This window comes from Molothrus aeneus, chromosome Z (genome assembly GCF_037042795.1).
Source record: "Molothrus aeneus isolate 106 chromosome Z, BPBGC_Maene_1.0, whole genome shotgun sequence".
NCBI lineage: Eukaryota > Metazoa > Chordata > Aves > Passeriformes > Icteridae > Molothrus > Molothrus aeneus.
This window is the reverse complement of record NC_089680.1, coordinates 8188405-8209231: the sequence shown is the minus strand read 5'-3', so window position 1 is coordinate 8209231 and position 20827 is coordinate 8188405. Positions and strand designations below refer to the sequence as shown.

Sequence of the window (20827 nt, the reverse complement as noted above, 5' to 3'; positions counted from 1 at the left end):
GGCACCCCTCTGTCCCAAGGCAGGGAGGCACTGTCTCTGTGTGTGTGACACCTGTCCCAGGTGCTGTATCAAGCCTAGATGAGTCTGCCTTCCCCAAAATAAAAGGAGCACCCTCCCTGGCTATTGTAAGGTGAAGCTGGTGTGCTCACACAGCATTTGCTACCCACAGCACTTGTGGGAAGAATGGGAAGAAACCCCTTCCAAGAGCACAACCTGGAACTGCCAAACATCTGGCATCCTTGCAACTCCTCCTCTGGATGCTACTGAGTTTATTGGATGATGGGGGAAATTGGAACTAGGATAGGGATGGGACACACAGTGAGCTCTATTTCCCAGACACTCTATTTCCCTCCAGCAATGGCCAAATCCTGCCACTGGGCTGCAATGAGCTTTGCAGGGACTCAGCCACAAAAACAACTGATGTTTCAGGTGCCTTCAGGCCCTGCAAGTGCAGGGGGATCCCAGCAGGAATTCCACCTATCCTGGGGTACAAGATAAAGCAAAAGCAGGAGCAATCTCCAAACAAACTGCCCTGCCATTGGGAAGTTCAGGAAGGTCACTGCAAATGGACAGTGCAGCTTGAGAAAAGATGTCACCATGTGGAAAAGAAATGTTTGCTTTTTCCCTTTGAAAGACATGCCTGGAGAGCAAAAATGAATGACAGTGATCACTAACAAAGGTACCCCCAGATACCTCCTCCTTCTGCAGAGCTGCAAGAATCAGTCAGTATAACCCCAGACAAAACTTCCTACCTGGACTCTGGGATAATTGAAGGTTGGGAAAAATGAATGACTTCTTATTCTCTGCCAGCCATGTAATGGAAGAGCCACTTTATCAGGGTCTGAGCTGTGCTCTCTGCTGTCAGCCCCTCCTGGAAAGGCTGCTGTGGTGCTGCACAGAGCCCAGGCCTGCTGTTTTGGAGGGTTTTGGAGAATGAGCTATCACGGGGCTCCTCTGCAGCCTGGGCTGTGCCACACCAGATGCAGCTGAACGGATCCCTTCTGGCTCAAAATAAAGACCATCTTTGAAAGTGGGGGCTGTTGCAGGAAAACAAGCTAAGAGGAAGCTTTCTCCAGATGCGCTGGCCCCGTCCTGCCAAGTGACAACTGTCAGAAGTCACTTTTGCTTGTGGCTCTGGGGAAGATGGGATCAGGATTGCTGAGGGCACTCAGCAACAGCTCTAACCTGGCTGGCACTGGCGTATGCTGCCTGCAGATGCCTCCGCCATGCTGATATGGCTGAAAGCAGCTTGTGCATGGGCATGGCAGAGCACAGACACCTGCCCAGTGTGGTCTGCATGTGGGCAGGGAAAGTTAGGCTTGCCAGCACCTTCCTATCTGCTTGCAGCTATGTGAGCCTGCAGGTGAGGACATGCACGTGTGAGTGCTCTGCTGCACTGTGGGACCTTCACAGCTGCCAGGTGCTCAGTACTTTCAGGTCACCAGCAGCTTCCAAGGGGGCTGAGAGCTCCCAGGCAATGCCAGCCAAGGGTCCTGAACCGGCTCTGTCCCAGAAAAAGTAATTTCTGGGCATTTCTCACCCCTGGCCTCCTTTGAGAAAACCTCTGCTTCAGCCCTGCCTGCCCCACACTGAGCTGCGAGTGACACTATTGCAGCCTAAATATTTTGCTCCCACTTATTAATTCTTTGGATTCCCCCCCCCACTTCTTTTTTAATCACTGACTTTGTTTGCAGCCAGGAGGGGAAGGGAGAGAAATGCTGCAATAAAAACTACCAGGCGTGAAGTTGTAACCCAGCTTGCTCAGGGTGACCTCCCTGCCAAGACTGCCTTACAAAGAGGGGGAGTGCAGGCAAAGCAGCAGGGGCACAGGGGGATGCAAATGGGCACAAGGAGGCACTCCTGCTGCAAAGTGACATTGCCACCGTGCTGGCGGGGACACTGCTGTGGCAGGCAGTGGCACTAATTGCCTTCCTACCCAGCTTGCTCCATCCCTCTCCTTGCCCATCACGGATAGGATATATACATTAGCTCACACTTTCAGGCTATTTCAGGTTGCTCCAGGGCAGGAACTTCCAGAGACAGCATGTAAGATTCACCTCTCTGATGAGAAAATGTCGCTTTGCCCTGGGAGACAAGCCTGAGCCCACCCTGGCAGCCACTTCCAATATGGACAAGGGAGGTCAGTCCAGGGGACAATGCCATCCTTGCACCAACAAACCCAACACTAAGTATTTGGAAATGCCCACAAACTTTTCAATCCCCAAACCCCCATCATTTAACTGCATCAGAGCAGGCACAGAGGTCTGCGTGGGGTTTTTGGTTGTTTTTTGCCCCAGCTCCTAAAACCCTGTGATGGTGGGAGCACTTCTGATTGCACTTCCAGAGAAGGACGCTTCCAGCCTTTGCAAATGCTCACGAATATGGCCTTAATGCTTCCAACGCAGAAGATGAAGAGAGAACTCAACCACATTATTAGCTTTAAATATCTCATGACCTTTTACTGCAAATCTCAAGATCTGAGGTGCAGCCCGCCTCATGGTTCGTTAACATTTCATGTTGTCAGCGTGGCCAATGGGTTCAATTAGGCTTCAGGACGGCATCTGCAAATTGCTGGCAACCCACAGTAGGAAATCCTCCCTCGGTCTGGCCACCAGCTCTGACGCTGCACAAGAAATACCTTCTTGAGCCCTGCCACATTCCTGGGATGTGCATCGAGCTGGCAAGCGCTCAGCGCACGTGATCTCCCTCCAAAAACTGCGAGAAGGGGGGATGCAGCTCCAGAAAATGCCATGGGGAGGGAGCGAATTGGGTGCAAGGCCTGCCCATGGCTCCCCAGAGGTGCTCGGGATGGTGTCTGGCCACCCGGCTGCGCGCAGGGGTGAGCGTGCAGATGTGCTCGCAGGGAGATCGCATGTGCGAGCGCCGCGATCGCTGCTGCTGCTGCGAGTTAACTGAAGGAGCCTGTAAAACCAGAAACAGGCTATTAGCAATCCATTAGGAAAGGGTATCCAGTTCCAGCCTAGGTAAGCCATTAGAGGAACATCTGAGAGCATTAGGAGAGCTCGCTTGGGGCCAGGATGGGGCTATAAAACAGAAGAGGAAACCACGCTAATCTGGCTTGAATTACAAACTTAAAAGCGGGAGAAAAAGAAAGGATACCCTAAACATTTAATGTTTTATATTTAGGAGACAGAAGGGGAGATTTTGCCAAAAGGAGAGAATAAAAAACCTGTTTAGACTACAAATATCCATCTCTCTTCTGGCAGCAGAGAAACCACTAGCCCCTCTTCCAGAAAGGGAGGAGTGTGATTTTAAAGTTGCTTGAGTTTCAGAATGAGCTCAGTGCTGATGGGGTGGAGGGGACTCTTTGGCCACATGATGTGGCATGATGTGAGATGGCTGCATCCCCAGAAGCTAAGAAATGCTTGTGCCCAGGTTCAAGGGAGCTGTTGTGCAATCTGGCACATGTTTCACTGCATGCCCATGTGAGAACTCATCATCATCATGCCTCCATGATAGTAATTCCCAGAGCACATCACCGTAATTCCCAGAGCAAACTGCAACATGAGAGCCGCTAAGTGGAAAGGTGCTGCTGAGCAGGGGAAAGGGACTGCAAATGGCACACTGGGGCTCAAACCCAATTTGCAAAGTGCTGGGCAGGGGACAACGGTGTTCTCCCCACCGCTGGGTTAGCCCCAGAGATTGCTTCATGGCGTGGGGTGCTTGGGCCAGGCACCCCTGGACTTTCTCTGGAGCAGGGGAAACTGCATTTCTGGCCAGCTCACACTGTGGCAGCCTTGATAAGATCCACTGCTCCCGCCACGGATGGCTTCATCTTCTGGTGCCAAGCCCTGGCATTATTAAAATCCTGAAAGGAAGAGCCTGGAAGAAAGCAGACGCTGATTGAATCAGGCCCTATGGTATTCGACAGCTCGACATCCATCTGATCCTATTAGTGCTCATTGGGTCCTGCCTGCCGAGGTGCTGTGCATAAATCAGACCCTGCAAAGATAATGGGAGGTGGAGAGGTGAAAGAGGAGCTGCTTCTTCTGCCAAGAAACACCCACGTGTGAGCAGGGCCTGCATGGATACTCTGTCTCTGGGCAGCCTTGGATGCTCCTTTGTGGGAGCATCCTTCCCACAGCGCTGCCAAGTACATGCTTAAAACCCACAGCAGAGGTGGGTTGCCATGAGGAGGCAGGGACAGGGTTCAGCCTGTGGACCCTGGGCAACAGGGACGTGCCAGAACATGAGGTTACCCAACTTCTCCTGACTGCAGGCAGGGACATCTGCTCTCCCTGCTGAGCTCCAAGCTGCCCCATTGTCAGCGTGCAGGTTGTTTGGGCATAGAAAGCAAGGACTTCTCTGTGCCAGCTGCCAGTAGGCACAGCAAGAGCCAAGGTGGGGAGCAGCTCGTGGCAAGAGACCTGCACCTCCACAAGAATTAAGACACCTCCATGCAAGCATCACATGTGTGACCACCTCATCCTCTCTCAGGGCACACATCCCTTTGAGCTGAGACCCAACACCAGCACTGCAGGGCAAGAGGGACAGAGGAGCTAGACTTGGAGGTATCAAACTAAGTCCTTCCCTCTTCTGTCTTGATTTGGGGGAGCAGGGACACACTCCAAAATAATAAGAAGGCAAACAAAGAGTGCAAGGAGGCTTGGGCATGCTCTCAGCATGATGACATTGATGGGGTTAATTTTAGGTACAAACATCTGCATTTGCAGGGTCCTCAGCTGGGCTAAGCAGGTTGAATGTACCAGTGGGGTCTGGGGTCAGGGCAGCTCCAGCTGCTGCAGCACTGCCTTTCTCTAGTGTTTGGGAAATGATTGAATTAGGCTTTGCAAATAATTCATCTGATGAATAGTGGCAGTTTTCCTCAAATCATCCACAAATCAGATTTTTCATTAACCAGCCAGCAGGGTAGGGAGTCGGAAAACAAGGCTGGCACCTCACTCACTGAATGCTTGTACTTGCTCACTGAGCAAATTATTCCCCAAACACTCTTCTCCATCAGTCAGTGATGAGGAACATGTCTTTTGCAAGGGGATATTGATTAAAAGCTGTACCCAGGACTGCTGCACCTTCCCGAAATGCTGCCGTCCTTGTACCCACCAGGAGAGCTGGTACCTTGAGGTCTCTCTGCACCTCAGGGTATTTTTACATAGAAGAAGTTACGTTTTTACTGCCCAAAAACTGCCTTTACCAGCTAGGATGGCCCTGCCACCAGTGTCACCAACACCTCCATGTATTTCCCACTATCACTGCCTGCCTGACGGCACTGATGGAGAGGCCACAGCATCCCCTCAGGGCTCTGCAAGAGGGGACTGGCATGGCTTGACTCTGCAATTATGGTACCCCACACCCAGTGATGGAGGGACCAGCCACTCCAAGGGTGTTGAGGTAGGAGGTAGCTCAGAGGCTACCCCACCATTTTGGGTGCAAACCAGGATATTTGGCTGTGGCAGGGTAAAACCATCAGCTTTTTCCACAACAGTTGCACACCTTGTGAAAAAAGCAGTGTTGTGTTTGGCAGTTCCCACTAAATTTTCCCCTTTTTACACAGATTCTATAGTATGGGCATTCATTCCCCAGATGAAAAAAAAACCTACAAAAAACTAATAGCCAATCTCTACTGATGCTTTCTAACTCCTCTGGATGCTCCACAGATGCTTTTCCACTACTAAGAAAGAAGCAAAGGGCAAAGAGGCAAGCAGGAAAACCCTCTTATTTTCAGAGCCATCAGCAAGCAGGAAAACCCTCTTATTTTCAGAGCCATCAGCAAGTACTGCAATTTGTAACACAACCTATGGTGCTGCCTCATCAAAAAGCCCAAGCAAAAGGAAAAAGTCATCGAGACACCTTGCAGAGCCACCAGCAAAGCCTCCCATCCACTCTTCCAACATTTCTCTCCCAAGGAAGTGCTGGCTGGAAGAAAATCCCACTTGGTTCCTTGATGTAGGTACCCAGGGACCCAGTGCTGCCTCTTATTTCACTTTTGGTTCTTTTAGCAAAATCCTTTATCAAGCAAAGCACCTTACTGGTTTTCAACTGGCCCAGCTTGGGCACAGAAGGGATGCTGGATGAGCTATGCCAGAGCAGCAGCACCTCCTCTCCAGCCACAGAATGCTTTCCTACCCAACTTGAGTATAAAAGCAGCACACAGAGGTTTAAAAAAAAAAAAAAAAAAAAAGAAAATCCCGTTTGTTGTCTTCCTGCAGTAACAAATGAAATCTGTCCTCCAGGCTACCAAGGATTTCACTGACTATTTTTTTTAAAGAAACAAGGAATAAAAGTAAGAAATACGATAACATCTCAGCAATTGCTCAGTGACTGTGCTCTGAGTTATGGTGAGCGGTATTTTATCTCCAGTTCAAAATCTAAATGTGGCAGAGGCACATTTAAATGTGGTGACATTTATACTTTAAATGCCTTTTACATCTCGTTGGCAAGTTTTATATAGAACATATGCATGGAAAGTAGATAGGGGCCATGGATGAAAATACGGAGCAGGAAGAGGCTGCAGAGCCATTTGTAGGCAGAGTGTGAGCCACAAAAAAGGTGGAGAGGAAGGGAAAAGCAACGAGAAAGAGAAGGAGAGGAACAGGCTCCAGGTTGCCTGAGCAGTAAATATACATATTTTTTGTCCCTGAACACTTTTTTGCAATGCAGCTTGCTCCCAGTGAGCAGCTCGCCCCTCTCCCTCGCATCCCAGGCAGTGCAGCGTCACTCACATGTTGCCACTGGTCCAGGATGAGGGGCCGATACCGCAGGAAGAACTTCAGTGGGAAGGACTCAGGGTCAGGCCACGATGAGGGGTTTTGCCAAGACACCTCCAGTCTTCGAGGGTTATTGGGCACAGGTTTGGCCACCACACTCTCCGGAGGGTCTGGCTTTACTGTAAGAGAAGAAAAGAGGGGGATTGGCAAAGCTTTGCCTGTGGCTTACTCCCTTTACACCCCTTGGCAAAGCTGACTGGGCTTTGCACCATGTGCTTTCCAAGAGGAGCAGCCAACATGCATCCTTTCCCCAAACTAATTAGATGCAAATCGCTTTTTGCTGTCCAGGTCAGTCATATGGCTGTTCTGGCTCAAAATACCACCATCAAGGAGGTGACAGCACTGGAGACACATGGAAACAACCGGGCCAGGGCAGAGAGCGTCCCTCCTACACAGGGCTAATTGGATAAGGATGAGGAGCCCACCAAGCCAAAATCTTGCACTTTCGTTGCAACTGCTGTGAGCTGTGATTTCTGTGAGTCTGACACACATTCAAGCCTCACAATAATGTGGCAGAGTTTGGCCCCTGGGCTCAGGGCTGGGGTTTTGAGGATTCAAAGCATTGGCCTGGTCACCTTCCAACCCAGCTCTCTCTCTCTCTCACTGCCCTGCTCTGCTTTTGGGATATGGGAATATTTTCTTGCTACCTGCCATGTATTTCAGGTGAATATTAATTGGCTGTGAGCTATGCAACGTGCTTTGATGTTGCAGCTACTTCCAGAGTGCCGGAAGCTCATCCCAGACAGGCTGTGATGGATGTCACTGCCTGTTGCAGAGCAGTCCGTGCTCCTTGCCAAGGGTTTGATCAAATCCTGACAGCTCAAACTCCCAATTGCAACAGCAAAGCTAAAAAAAATTGTGTACGTCCATGCTTATCCTTTAATCATGGTCAGGAAGGAGCTGGACACATGGAGCTAGGCACACAGCTGTGCCAGAGGTGGATGAGGGCTCTCTGTGCACTCCAAAAATAGCAATGCACATGAGTCTTCCTGTCCTGGGAAGGCACTTAAACCCCCTTCCAAGTCCACATGCAGGCAAGTGGATCCCACCTGACCTGAAAATTTCTGGATTGAACAATGGTCCCTGGGCTCTGACCACCTTGAGCAGAAGCCTGTCAAGATGTCAGCATCAAACTCCCCTCCCCAGGATGGGGGAGGGATGTGGAAGAGGAGCCCCCTTCTGCCTGGCAGAGCTCCTGCCCTGCAGTCAGAGGTCTCCATGCTGACTCCAGGGTGCACCTGCTGTGGGTGGGAAGTGATGCCCCCACAGGGGCTTTGCTTACCCTGAGAGAGGAAGGAGGTGGTGGTGACTGAGCTGCTCCCAAATCACCCGAGCCTGCCTGCAGCGCTGCCCAGTGTGTGAAGAGCATCTTTCCCTCACTCAGATGGGATCAGGTGTTGATGCATGGCCAGTCTGGGGCAGGTGCAGTCATATGTGAGCTGCTTGCTGCCACCCCTGCTCCAGAATGATGGTGGCATTGCAGCAAGTGTCCCTGCACTGCCACCGCTTGCTCCTCTCAGGAGAAACCAGCCTGTGATGCTTTGGGAACACACTTCCTTGTCTGCAGGTAAGGCAGAGAGGGTGCTGAAGTGAAGCCACAGCCCAGCTACCCTGGTGGGACCTGTTTCCCCTGAGACATGGCCCACCACTACCTCTGTCTCCCCAGCCTCCTCTTGCTCAGCACCCTGGCACGCACCCTGCTGTGTGTGTGCCATCATCACCATCATCTTCATCACCACCCTGGCTTTCACCACCTTCCCTCTGTCACAGTGAGTGCCAGGAGGGCTGGATAGCTTCCTCCTTCCCAATGTCATTTCAGGCTCAGAGGCTGCTCCCAGAGACTCTGGCAATGGCTGGTCAGCTGGTGAGCTTGGCCACAGTGCCCAGTTCCACCTCCAAGCTCTCACAGACCGCTCTCTGTGGCAGGATGGGGTGCAATTTTCCATTTACAGCTTTATCCTCGGCAGCAGGAACGTTTCTCTGGGGCTGTGCTGTGCTGAGCTACTCCAGATGGCTCTGCAATTCCTCTGCTCACTCTGAATCCCAGGGCTGGGGCTGGACATCAGCTTCCATCGACAGGGACTTGGAGTCCAAACACATACGGAAAAGTATAAATCCAGCGTTGGCTCAGCAGGATGGGTTTGCAAAACAAAAGTCTGTTTGGCTGAACGAATGCAGATGACTGTGAACTGCAGCTCTGCAGCGAGGAAGTGGGAAGGAAAGTGCTGGGCTAGGGATGGATGCAATGGATACTCCCTGGGGTAATGCAGGGGGCCTGGCCCTGATTTTTAGTATGCCAGCCTGAAGGCATGATTAAATTCAGTTGGCCATGGCAAATGTGCTTGGGCAGCAATGAGAAATACTACTGTGACTGTTAAAGGAAGCCAGGAAAAAAAGTGCCCTGAGGCTGAGGTGGGAGTCACCTGCCCATTTTGCAGGGATGTGACCCCTAGCCCCTCTCCTGTGAGTTGGACACTGTTGCTGGTGCACAGAGGAAGGCTGCCCTGGCTCCAGTTTCATGTTCCCAGCTGCTATGAGCTTTCAAACAGCTCTGCAGGTAAACAGGAAAACCAAAAGTCCCTGGTACCTCCTCATGTGTCCCTCCATCCACAGGATTCCTGCCCAGGCCAGAGAGGACAGCAGGGCCAATCCCCCCAAAACTACAAAGCCAAAACTGTTCCTGCCATGTCCTTCCAAGGCAGCAGGGACACAACAGCCAGGAGAGGGGACCTAACTCTGGCAGCCAGTCCAGAGAGGACAAACATATATCTCTTAGGACAGACCTCATCCTGCTGTGCTCATCATCCAGGGAAACACCTGGACTGGTCCCACAGGGGCCAGCTGAGGAGTGAGGGGAGACAGGCTGTGTCCAGCTTTCTGATTTCTATATGACCTTGAAGGAGTCCTTTATACCCTGCAGACAGGGATGAGTGCACCTCCTTCCCCAGCCTTTGTCTGCCTCCATTCAGCCTGCACATGGTGAGGCAGGGGCTGTCTGGCTGTACATCAGCCAGCATAATAGAGCCCTGTCCTCACTGAGGGCCTGCAGGCAGTAACATAATAAAAGCAGTAATAGTAATAATAATAATGGATGATGGGCATTAGGCTGAGTACTGGTTAAGCGGCTATAAAACCAGATGTAATATTATCCTGCGGAGCTAAGGGAGCATCATCAGAAATTCCTGGGAAGGGGACTTGGCCAGGAGGCTACTCACAGCTCTTCCCTCTTGGTTTTTGGCTGCTGTGTCTAAGACAGGGCTTGAAGTGCAAGAAGAGCATCAGGGAGCAGCTTCTCCTTAAGGCGCTGCACGCTCACGCCTGTTAACTGTGAGTCTTCAGCTATCCATCGCCCCTGGCTGTTGTCAGACACGTCTCAGAATGAATCTGGTGGTTCAGAAAGGCAGCTGAGACCCTGTGGCATGGAGCAGCCCGTCGCCCATCCCGTCTCTCCAACAAGCACTAAAATGGATCCCTTGCGGCCATTAAATATCCCCTGGCATTTTCCATGAGCAGAGGGATATTAAACTCCATGTCTTAGCCAAATGTCAGTCTAGGTAATTTAATTCTGCCTTCCTAAGTAGTATGAATTGAACTGACCTTCTGCTCAGGCAACTGTATACCTGTGTTCAAACACTCTGAATTTCATACAGACATGGGCATCATGCAGCCTCTCCGAGATGCTCTGCATCTTCATCAGCCAGAGCTGGAATTGGAAGGATCAGATGACCTTCTCAAGGTCACACAAGGCACGGGCAGCACATTTGATGAAGGTATCCACACCTGCAAGGCCCCATCCAAGGCTGCCTTCCTCCTTTTAATGCTGTGCATCTTCTCATATTTTTCCCCAGGATTGTATGAGGTGAAAGGTGCTGAGGCAGGATGCTGATGTTGCTGCATGGTGGTGCTGTCCTGTCTTTCCTGGGGAATGCAAAAACACCTCTTGGGCTGAAACACAAGTGAGGAAGGTGTGGCTGTATCCTAGTCGGCCAAAAATGTCCCCATGCTGTTCCAGCCATCATGAAGAAGGTGGCAGCTCCTTACACATCACCTCACTCCTCCCCGGCATCTTCCTCTGCCTCCAGGTCCTCTTCCCTACAGTCCCTTTTCCTCCTCTCTGAGGCTGGAGCCTGATGTCCATAGGGCTCTGCCGGACCTCCTCACTCTCACCTTTATTAATATTAATACTTTTGCAGAAGATGTAATTATGAAAACAATTTGCAGGAGCAAGATGAGGAAGAAGGCAGTCTGGATCTCCTACCAATAGGAGATGGGGGCCAGAGGGCCGGAAAAGCTTTTCCAGTCATCATTAAAATGACAATGCAGAGTGACCCTTTGCAGCTGGCTGCTAATAACCAGCACGGCATGACTGCCAGCAAGGCACGGGCTCAGGACAGCAAAAGAAAGTACCAGTCATTTTCCACTCAATTAGAGACCATCTTCCCAGCGGCTGGGGGAGGGATTTTCTTCTGGCGACTTCGGGGATGGAGAAAGGAGTGAGGAGGCAAAACCAACGGAGGTCACTCATTCCCAGGGGGTTTTTGTGCTTGCCCAGGATGGATGGGTGGCCTGACCCAGCAGAGGGTCCTCTCCCAGCTCAGATGGCGCTGGGCGGGAGAGCTCCTGCCCTGCACTGCTCTCTCCTTGGCTTTGGATTTTGCTCTGTCCCCAGCAGGGCATGAGATTCGGGGGGGGCTACATGGTTGCACTTTAACCTCCATGCAGAAGATATGATGTTTTTCTCTAGGCTGAGAGGGAAACACAAGGCAGGCTCTGACAACCAGAGCCCAGGGATTTCTGGAGAAGCATCACACAGGTCCTGGCTGACACTGTCTCTTCATTTTAGCAGGATGTGTGCAGATGTTGCAATGTTCCCACTCAGCATTTTCTCAATGAGCCAAAGCAGTGGCTTTGCCCTGAGCCATAGGTTTTCCACCCTCCATCTAGCAAAGAGAAACCCAGAAAAATCTCCTAGATGAGAGCTCATTGGGCCAGCTGAGATCCCCAGAGAACCTACTGGATGCTAGATCCACACCTCCAGCACTCCCCACGCTGGGACACAGTCCTGGGTTGCAGCTGCAGAAAAGAAAGCTGGAAGAGACACTGAAGGTTCAGTGAGGACTGCAGGCAACCTGGGGCAAAACTGCCTAGCAAAATGCAGCAATGCAGTGCACTTCTTTTAACACCAGGATGGCATGAGGAGGAGTTCCACTTGGGGTGGGTGGTGTTGTCAGCAGCAGCAGATGCTGTAATGATCTGCTAAGCCTGTGACTGCCTGCTTCAGCACTCTGTCACCACCCTGTCTGTGCTGCTGGTGCATGGCACCCATACCAAATCCTGAGGAGGAGAATTTCACAGTTGTGCAGAATATGGAGATTTTAAGGCCACTGGATACTGAAGTGGTTATGGGAGTGGGCTGGTGCAGGACATGGCCTCTCCTATCAGCATCAGCCCATCACCCCTTCCCCAAATGCCATCCTGGAGCCAGGTGATGCCAGAAGGTGTGACCCCTCCGTGCACTGCTGAGACGTGTCCAGGCACCCTGCACCCTTCCAGGCACTTGTGCAAGAGGCAGCAATGGTAGACCCATGCTAAGGGCTGGCCCAGGGCAGTGCTGGCCTCTGCTCACCACTCCTCCTACCTGGGCCGAGTCCAAACTGCTGTGCTGGATCCAGCTTTGTGCTGGTGTTGGGATGCCCGAGGCTTGCAGCTGGGTGTGCTTCCCCAGGAGAGCTGCCCTTGTGTGCTGGATGGAGGAGCAGATGTTTGGGAAGCTAGGCAGGGCATGGGTGGGATACAGATGTTACAAGAGGGTGCCCTGAACTCCTGCAGGAGGGAATGCAAGGAACTTGGAAAATGTTGCTTAATTGCTGTCCTGGGTCATGCAGGTTGGAGGTTACCTTCATTTTTAAGGAGTGTATCTTCCACAAACACAACAATTTCCATTTAAAGGCACCCAAGTGACTGAAATTCCACCACTTCCCTTCTAAGTCTCTCCCTTGTTATCAGCATTCCCAATGCACTGATGAACACAAGCTTCAGGTATGGGCCATGCCTGCAGACACATAGCAGGACAGTCCCCACTCCAAAGTTATTTCCCTGTTCTGTTCAGAGCTGGTGCCTTGTTAGATATTTTCCAAGATTTGGAGTACAAAAGGAAAATCTGGTAGAGCAGTGGAGCTCCTCTTCCTGCACACCAGTACTTCCAGCTTCTCCATGCTGTGATGTGTAGCACATCAAAGGCAAAGACCAACCACTGGCTGCACTTTAATTATTCACTTATTAGTTTTTTAGGTTCAGTAATTGCTACACGCAACCAGAAAATTATTTTCCAGCGTATTCCTGAACTCCATTCTCTCCTATTTTTCCTCATCTTTGAGGATGTCACAGCACCACCTGTAATCTGGCTTTGAATGGTGGAAAAAGCTCCCTGCTTTGCTGTGTTTGGCACTGGATTGCTCAGTTCATGCCCACCCTCTGCAGTCAGGGCAGTTTCTCTGCCCTGGGTTTGGACATGGTTGGGAAGCATCCCTGTGGGACAGCTTGAGACATGGACACCCCAGCCCAGAGGGCCTGCTGCTCCCTGTCCCACACTGCTGTCCTGGTGGGGCAGTGAACAGGTGCACAAGAAGGAATAGGGTTTTTAGGAGAATATTAGGTAAGGGCCGGGGAGACTTGACTATAGGAGAGCTTTATCCTGCCTGAGGATGGAGACAAGAGAATGGGACATTTTAATTTCTCTTCCAATCGTAATTCCCATGACTCTGCTTCCAGCACAAACACCAAACTTCTCCTTTAGGGACACTCTGAGGGGTAAAAATGGCAACACCATTGGACCTCACAATTTTCACAGCTCTCTGCCCTAATACATGTCAGCTTTTTTCCCAGCACCCCAAACAGGGAAGAACTCCACAACCATGGGCGATCTTGACCACTGGGAGTGGGATCACACATGACACCAGGCCACTGATGTGACCAGCATGGAGACTGCCTGTGGGCATCCTGCCCGGCTCCCCCAGGATGCTCAGGCACCAGCAGGGCCCTGGGAATGGGAGGGGGCTCAGGGAGGAGGCCAGAGTAGCTCAGGCCCCATCTCCATGGGGTCTGAGAATCCAGAACCTCCACCTGGAGAGCCAGTCCCTTCCCTGCCCCGTCTTCCCAAGGGATGATGCAAAGCAAGCCAGCCCCAGCACCGCCTGCTGCCGCTGTGGAAGTTACCTATGGCGAACTCGTCAAAGGTGAGCGTGGTGAAGTTTTTGCCCAGAGGATTCGTGACTGTCAGAGTCACCTTGTACTTCACTGTTGAGAAGAGCTGGAGGTATCTGATGTGACACCTGTTTTTGGGAACAGCATCCTTCTCACACACCATGTCTTTTGTGCCATGTCTGGAAAGCAGAGGTGAGAAGAGCTGTTACCTGTGGGTGCTGTTACCCAAGTTGCTGGAGGAAGGAGGCAGACTGTGCAGCTCTGCATGCCCACTAAGACAATGGTCCCCATGCACCAGCCCTTGCTGTGGCCAAAGGGCTGCTTTCCTCCTGCCAGGGAATTGTGTGGGCTCCTGTGTATGAGGTTTTCTCCCAAGCCTACACAGAGGCTTCAGTGAACATCCTCATGCTGGCCCCAAGGAAAGAATGGGACCCTGCTGGGGTCGGGTTTGGCTCTGGTTCTCCCATGGGAGGAACAAGGTCTCCTGATGGTGACACAACCTCAGAAGATAATACATGGCATCAGCCTCTATAAGAGCTGTGCCAGAACTCTGGCTCAGGATAGGGAACGATGCAATGCCATGGCCATGCCATGGCTAGTTCTAGGTGAGAGACACTGCTGCTGCCCAACAACATCCAGCTTACACCAGGAAAGAGCATGGATGTGCCAAATGTGCCGAAAAACAGTGGGCATAACATCCACTACAGACAAGTGGTGCAGGGACAATGGTCTTGGGAAGCACAGAAAAGGGACCAGGGGGATGGGGACTTTCCTGGTCCCTTCTAAGGAAATTTAAACTTTCTTGGTACAAAGTCCTGGTTCCAAACATGCAGTTTATATGTCCTCAGAAAATCCTTCCCCATGCCCATTTCTGGGACACTGATGCCATATGCTCAACCCAGGTCAGACCCACTGCCCCAAGAATTCATGGCACTACCTGAGACCTGCTCCAGGCTGCAGGGACTGAAACTCACCCTGCTGCACCCTTTATTCCCAGACACTTACATGACAGAGATGTTGAAGGAGTTGGGGATGTAGGTGGGAGTGGGCAGGTGCCAGCTGCAATAGAAACCCTTCGGGTAGTTGTTGGACCGGCACATCAGCACTGGCTCCTTTGGGGGGGCTGCCAGGGAAAGAGAAAGGGTAGTTAACCTAATTAATAAGGTTAATTAATTAATAAGCCCACCTGCTGAGGTGGGCTTATCACCAAGTTCTGAGCAAAGGGACAACCCACCACTCCCAGCTGCTGCCAGACTGGGAGGGGAGAGTTTGCAAGGGGAGCCTGGTCTGTGTTTATCAGACGCTGGAAGGATCTGGGGGTCTTTGTCCCATGTCTTCTGCTGAGGTCCTCCATGGCACCTTGCTTTGGGCTCGGCAGTGCAAAGCTCACCTTCTCCTTGGGCAGCTTACTGCTTCTAATAAGGGGTGGAGTGATAGAGATGGTTTGCAGGTACCAGGGGAAATTGTCTTCAAGGCTGTGACACAGATGTTGCTGATGAGGAGGAGGTGCTGTTCTCTTGACCCCATTAATCTACACTGCTCACAGCTTTCTCTGCCACATCCCTGGGGAGTGATAAACTTATCGAGGGATGATCCTGCAAATGATCAGAGGTCACCAAAGGGAGGAAGAACGACATTGGCAAGATGAGGAGGAGCAATGCAAAACCAGTGGAGAAAATCCAGCTCTGCAAGAGGACTAACAGCGTTAACACTTTTGGCATGAGGAAGAGCATCCCTGACTCTACTGCACTGCCTCCAAAGAAACACAGAGGCAACAGGAGACAGGATGAGAGCACCCAGTGGGAGCAACCTTCCTCTGGTGTGGAAGCTTTGGGAGGCACCACCTAAATTACACCCCATTGGCTCCTTCCCCTGCTCCTATGTCTGAACATAGGTGTTCCTGAGCCACTCCCCCCCATTTCCCTGACTGGCCTTGATCTTTGTACTGCCCTGAGACCAGGGTCAGCCCCCAGACCCCTGGAGAAGGTAAGGGGGACTCTCCATATGTGTGGGCTGGGACCTGAACATCTCACCGCACGGCTGAATTCAACATCTGTGGATATAATACAAAGGCCATTTTTGCTTCTTTGCCTTGGGCTTTACTAGCAGCAATTTAGGCTGCAACACTCTGGCCTTGTCAGCTGATCCTAGAGGTTGGAGGCACAAGGGGATTTTAAACCCAGTGAAGTGTTCACACTCTACTTGGCTTTCCTGGATGCATGGGCAGTGCACTCTGCTTTCTGCAGGAGCACAGCAAGGGCTGCAGGAAATCTCTGCAAAATGCTGAGGGAAGGTGCATGAGAAGAACAAGATTTGATACCTTTCGGCTGATAAATTTTGCCTTTGTTGGTAAAAACCTTACCTGATCTGACACCGAAGTCAACTCCTCTTGGTACCTAGGCACTTGCACTGATAGTTAAGAACAGCACCCTGGCACAGTGTCTTGCCATAAAATGCACTCTCTGGGCTGGATGTGCACCAGGATTCCCCTTGGAAAGGCTGTCTGATGCTGTGGTTCTCCCTCTTTCCCTTCCTTTGTTAGCCCTCATCCCCATCCATCTACTGGGAATATCCCAGGATGTACTCTTCTCTCCCAGCCAGCTTTTTGAATCAAACCGAGCAGACCCGGCAGCCCCAGAGCCCCTCCAGCCCCGGGGCCCAGGTGTCACTGGCATGACACACCAGGGGCACAGCTTTCTCGGGAATGAGCCCCAGCTGCGACTGGAATCTACAGCCTACTACGGTCTACAGCGGGGAAACTGAGGCACAGGCTTTGCGCACCCCCCAGCGCCCCTGGGGCAGGGCTTAGAGGGCAAGCAGCTGATAAGGGAGCCAAGTGCAGCAGAGCCAGGGAGCAGGGAGGAGAGGGACAGGGAGCGGAGGGGGCCGTCGGGAGGGAGGGAGGAAGGGCGGGCTGTGCCGCTCCGCTCCGTGCTCCTCCTAATGGCCATTTCAGCCTTCAGCCGGCAGACGAAGGCCAGAGCCTGGTTAATGAGCCTCCGGGTTAAATTATTCAAGCAGACCCTCCACATCAAAACAGAATGGCTAATCGCAAAGCCAGAGACAAGGGCCTGATCCCTGCTCCAGCCCCATTCTCTTCCTCCTCCCCGCAGGCTCCTTAACCCCTTCCCTGCCTGCCCTGGGCAAGGGCAGCACTGCTGTTTGCGGGGTGCAATGGGGGGTCGGGGGGTGTCCCGGGGGGGCTGAAGGGGTGCAGGGAGGTTGGGGACAGCCTCTGGGTGCCGGGTGACCGCGTGGTGGCACTGTGGGCTAACAGCACCTGCCCGGCGCCCGGCAAACCGGGATGGGCTGGCATTGCTGCTCGGGGATGCTGGGGATACCGGGGATGCCACCGTAGGCGACTCGCACACTTGCTGCTGGTGCTCAGATGCTCCTCCCGTGACCGAGAGTCGCAGGAAAGCCGGGCTGAAGCAGGCGGGGTTTTTTCGAGCATTCCTGGAGACCTGCAGGGTGCAGCGCTACCGGCACGGCCCAAGATGCTGCACTGCTATGCGCCACAATTAGTCCACCTCAGGATAATTTATATCTGTTGTCTCCAGTATCACGCCGGATCTGGCTCTTGGTGATCTGTGCTAATTCCTCCGCTGAGGAGGCTGGGGCGGGCTCACTCCTCCAGGTTCGTTTGGCTGGGAGGAGGAGGGAGGGCTGCGCATCCTCATCCCGCTTCGATCCCCACTCTGCAGCAGCCTTTGAAGGTGCCCCATTTCCACAGCATTGAGCGCCGTGAAAATCCTGCCCTCTGCTTCAAGGCTGGCCCCCAACAGCAACCCCAGCCTCTTGTGTCCAGCCTGCTCCACCTCTTATCCTCTGGTGTCTTTCAGCAAGCCAGAGGTGGAAGGAGAGCCCGGGGAAGGGAGACGAAATGATCCTCGCATCTCTGCCCTCCTGATGCAGAGTTCAAGGACAGATGCAGCCGAAGGGAAGCTGCTGTATGGAGCCTGTCTCAGCCCAACCTTTGTCCTCTTTATCTGGGCAGACACAAGCTGTCTCACATAGACACTCCTGCAACCTCCATCTCTGCAGAGAGCCATCAGCCCCAGAGCTGCAGGCATACCCAGAGGGATTTGCCAGGCAGATAGCCCCCTTTCCACTCTGACAGGCAGAGGGTTCATGGCAGAGTGTGAGGCCCGTGCAGTGTGCCACAGGGGCTGTGACCATGACACCCCATGGGTGACCATGGCCACCACTGCCAGGCACCACAAAGGATGGAGCTGCAAGCCCCTTCCCAGCTGCCTTGCTGCATCAGGAGGGCTCTCTTTGCCCACCCAGCCTTGGTGTCTTCTCCAAGCTGGTGGCAGGTTCCTCATCCCGCTATGGGAGATGGTAGCCTGCAACCTTGTTCCTCTCCCCTCCTCTCCCAGGAAAGGCGCTCACTGGCACGGCTCATGCTGCCCATCAAAGGCTCTTAAAGACAGCAAATAAAATTGCAGGCTCCAATCGATCCAGCGTGCTGTAATGCTGTCTTTGGAGGTGGGCCAGCCCATCAGGCCAACAGAGAGAGTAAGAAAGGCAGTGGAGGAAAACAAAGCCATCAAGGGAGCAGCGTTAAAGGCTTTTTCTGCCCTGAGGTTTTAGGCAGTGCTGCTGGGTGTGGGGTGTCCTGCTCCAACCTTCTCCATCCTCCCCCAGATGATGTCCAGCTCTCAGCACCTGCCCCACACCACAAACAGCCTGAACAACAGGTTGAGCTACTTGGGCACTCCTCCCTGGGCTCCTGCACACAGCCTCCCTAATTCTGGCAAATATTTACATCTGTGTTGTTTCATGGAGCTGCTGAACTCTGTAAAAGCAGGGCTCTTTTCCTTTTGCCACAAACAGCGCCTGCCCTCTCTAATCTGTCTATTAACCTCTTGCATGGCAGGGAGCCACTTCTCCTATGTGCTCTGCTGATGTCCTCTCTGAAAACCCAGCATGTTTAATGCCTGGCTGTGGCAGCTTCCCAGAGGCTTGGGTTGCAACCAGCCTCGCTGCAAAAGCCCTGGGTAAGGTGAAGAAAGGCTCACAGCTGAGCACATCCCATCTGGGCACATGGCTCACAAACTATGAGATGCTCCTGCAAAATCTGGGTCTGTCACAGCAGTGAAAGCTGGTGCCAGGGTCACTGTCTGCGCAGATCCCTGAAAAAACAGTGGCAGGGATAGAGCTGGCTTTCCCGCCACACAGTACCCCATGCTTTGCATCCATTTAACTCTGTCTCTACAGTTTTTTTGGAAATAGCTGTCACTTGACCAGCTTCAGGACTTCTGCTCAGCTGGGGACAGCACCACGTGTGGTCCTGGGGAATGAAACAGCTCTGGATACACCAGCACAGAAACCGATTTTTGTTTCCCTCCTCATCTCTAAAGCCCAGTTGTCCTTGTACCCTCAGTCCCACTGTGCAGGGGAAAACTGTGACCAATCCATATTAGAAACCACTAAAAATGATCTACAAGAGCTTTTCCTAGCTCTGCTAGGTCATGAGATAATGGACATTAAAATCATGACACTTTTATATATAGAAAAGTTATTTTAGGTCACTTTTAGAGGTTTCTGAAATGGATCAGTTATAATTTTCCTCTCCTGCTGAGGGCTGAATGCACTAAAGATGCCTTGCTCCACAGGTGGAAGGATACAAAAAATAGCACCAATAAAAGTTTTAAGAGGCCTCTCAAACACTTCTGTAGGAGGTATTTTTTCTGGTGCACTCGGGGCACATTCAGGCGCTGGGCTGATGGGGGATAATGAGCCCATAGTGTGCTTTTGGGGTCACCTGCATAACTCATCATCTCAGTCTGGGGCCAGCAAAAACTCCAGGGTCCATGGCAGCAGCATGTGCTTGAGCTAGAGGTACAGCTGTGACACAGCCTGCCTGCACATGGGCAGGAGCCCTGTGCTGCCCCACACGGGGGGACAGCCCCACAACCAGTGCTGTTCTGCTGCCAAACTCCTGCTGTTTGCACCCCATGTGCCATAGCAGGACCAGAGGGCACTGGTCCAGTGGGCACATGGGGTGCAAACAGCAGGAGTTTGGCAGCAGGAGTTTGGCATCACCCAGTGACCTTTTTTTCACACCAGTGGTGTGGTGTGAAATACAAAATACAGAGAAAAAGCCATCCAACTGACCAAGAGCAAAGCTGCAGAGGCTTGGACAGCACAATAGGAATCCACCTGGGCATGAGATGCCAGCACTGAGCACGTGGGCACAGGAGGAGCAGACCTTGCTATTCCACACACGCATCCACACAGATGCTTTTGTTATGCACATGCTGGCTGCCAGCACGATGTATTATTTATCTAACGCCGCTTTTCTAAAAGCCTGTTTGTGTACAGGGGGCTGGCAGGAAACAACAAAGAAAACAATGATGAATAAATCATATTTCTACTGCCAGGTGTATCAGGGGGGCATCTGTCTGCCATGTGCCACCTGTGCTGGAGTGCAGCATGGCTACGGCTGGGGACAGTCCCCTCCATGGACCCAAATGTTTGGGTGCAATTGTGTCTTGTTGCTGGAGAAAGGGAGGGAGGTGAAGCTTTGAATTTGGTCTGTTTCCCCTTGACCATCTGTTCTTCTTGGGCAAGTGTGAGGATGAGAAGGGGTGCAGAGGACAGCAGGTGATCCTCCCTATGTTCTGGGAACATCATGCTCATAACCACCATTTCTTCAAGAAGGATAGAGCAGGTGTTTTTAATTTGTTGGTTTTGTGGTTTTGGTTTTTTTGGTTTTTTTTGGTTTTTTTTTTTTTTTAGTTGATGCAGCAAAATTCATTTGAGAGAGAATTAGAGAACCCAGGGGTGCAGGGGCACAGGATGAGATGGGTTTGTTTCTCACTGACCTCCTGGGTGACCTGGGCAAGTGATGCAGACAGGGTTTATGTCTC

At 52.1% G+C, this 20827-nt stretch overlaps 1 protein-coding gene across 5 annotated transcripts in view; it reads right to left on the bottom strand.

Moving 5' to 3' along the window:
* Nucleotides 1–20827, bottom strand: part of CNTFR (ciliary neurotrophic factor receptor) — a 203215-nt gene that overhangs the window by 7655 nt on the left and 174733 nt on the right. For all 5 annotated transcript variants that reach the window (XM_066569426.1, XM_066569428.1, XM_066569423.1 and 2 more), the window contains 3 exons: nt 14955–15072; nt 13962–14128; nt 6702–6865 (listed from right to left, as the gene is read on the bottom strand). In XM_066569426.1, the coding sequence (XP_066425523.1) occupies nt 6702–6865; nt 13962–14128; nt 14955–15072 (449 nt within the window). The remainder of the gene's footprint in view (nt 1–6701; nt 6866–13961; nt 14129–14954; nt 15073–20827) is intronic.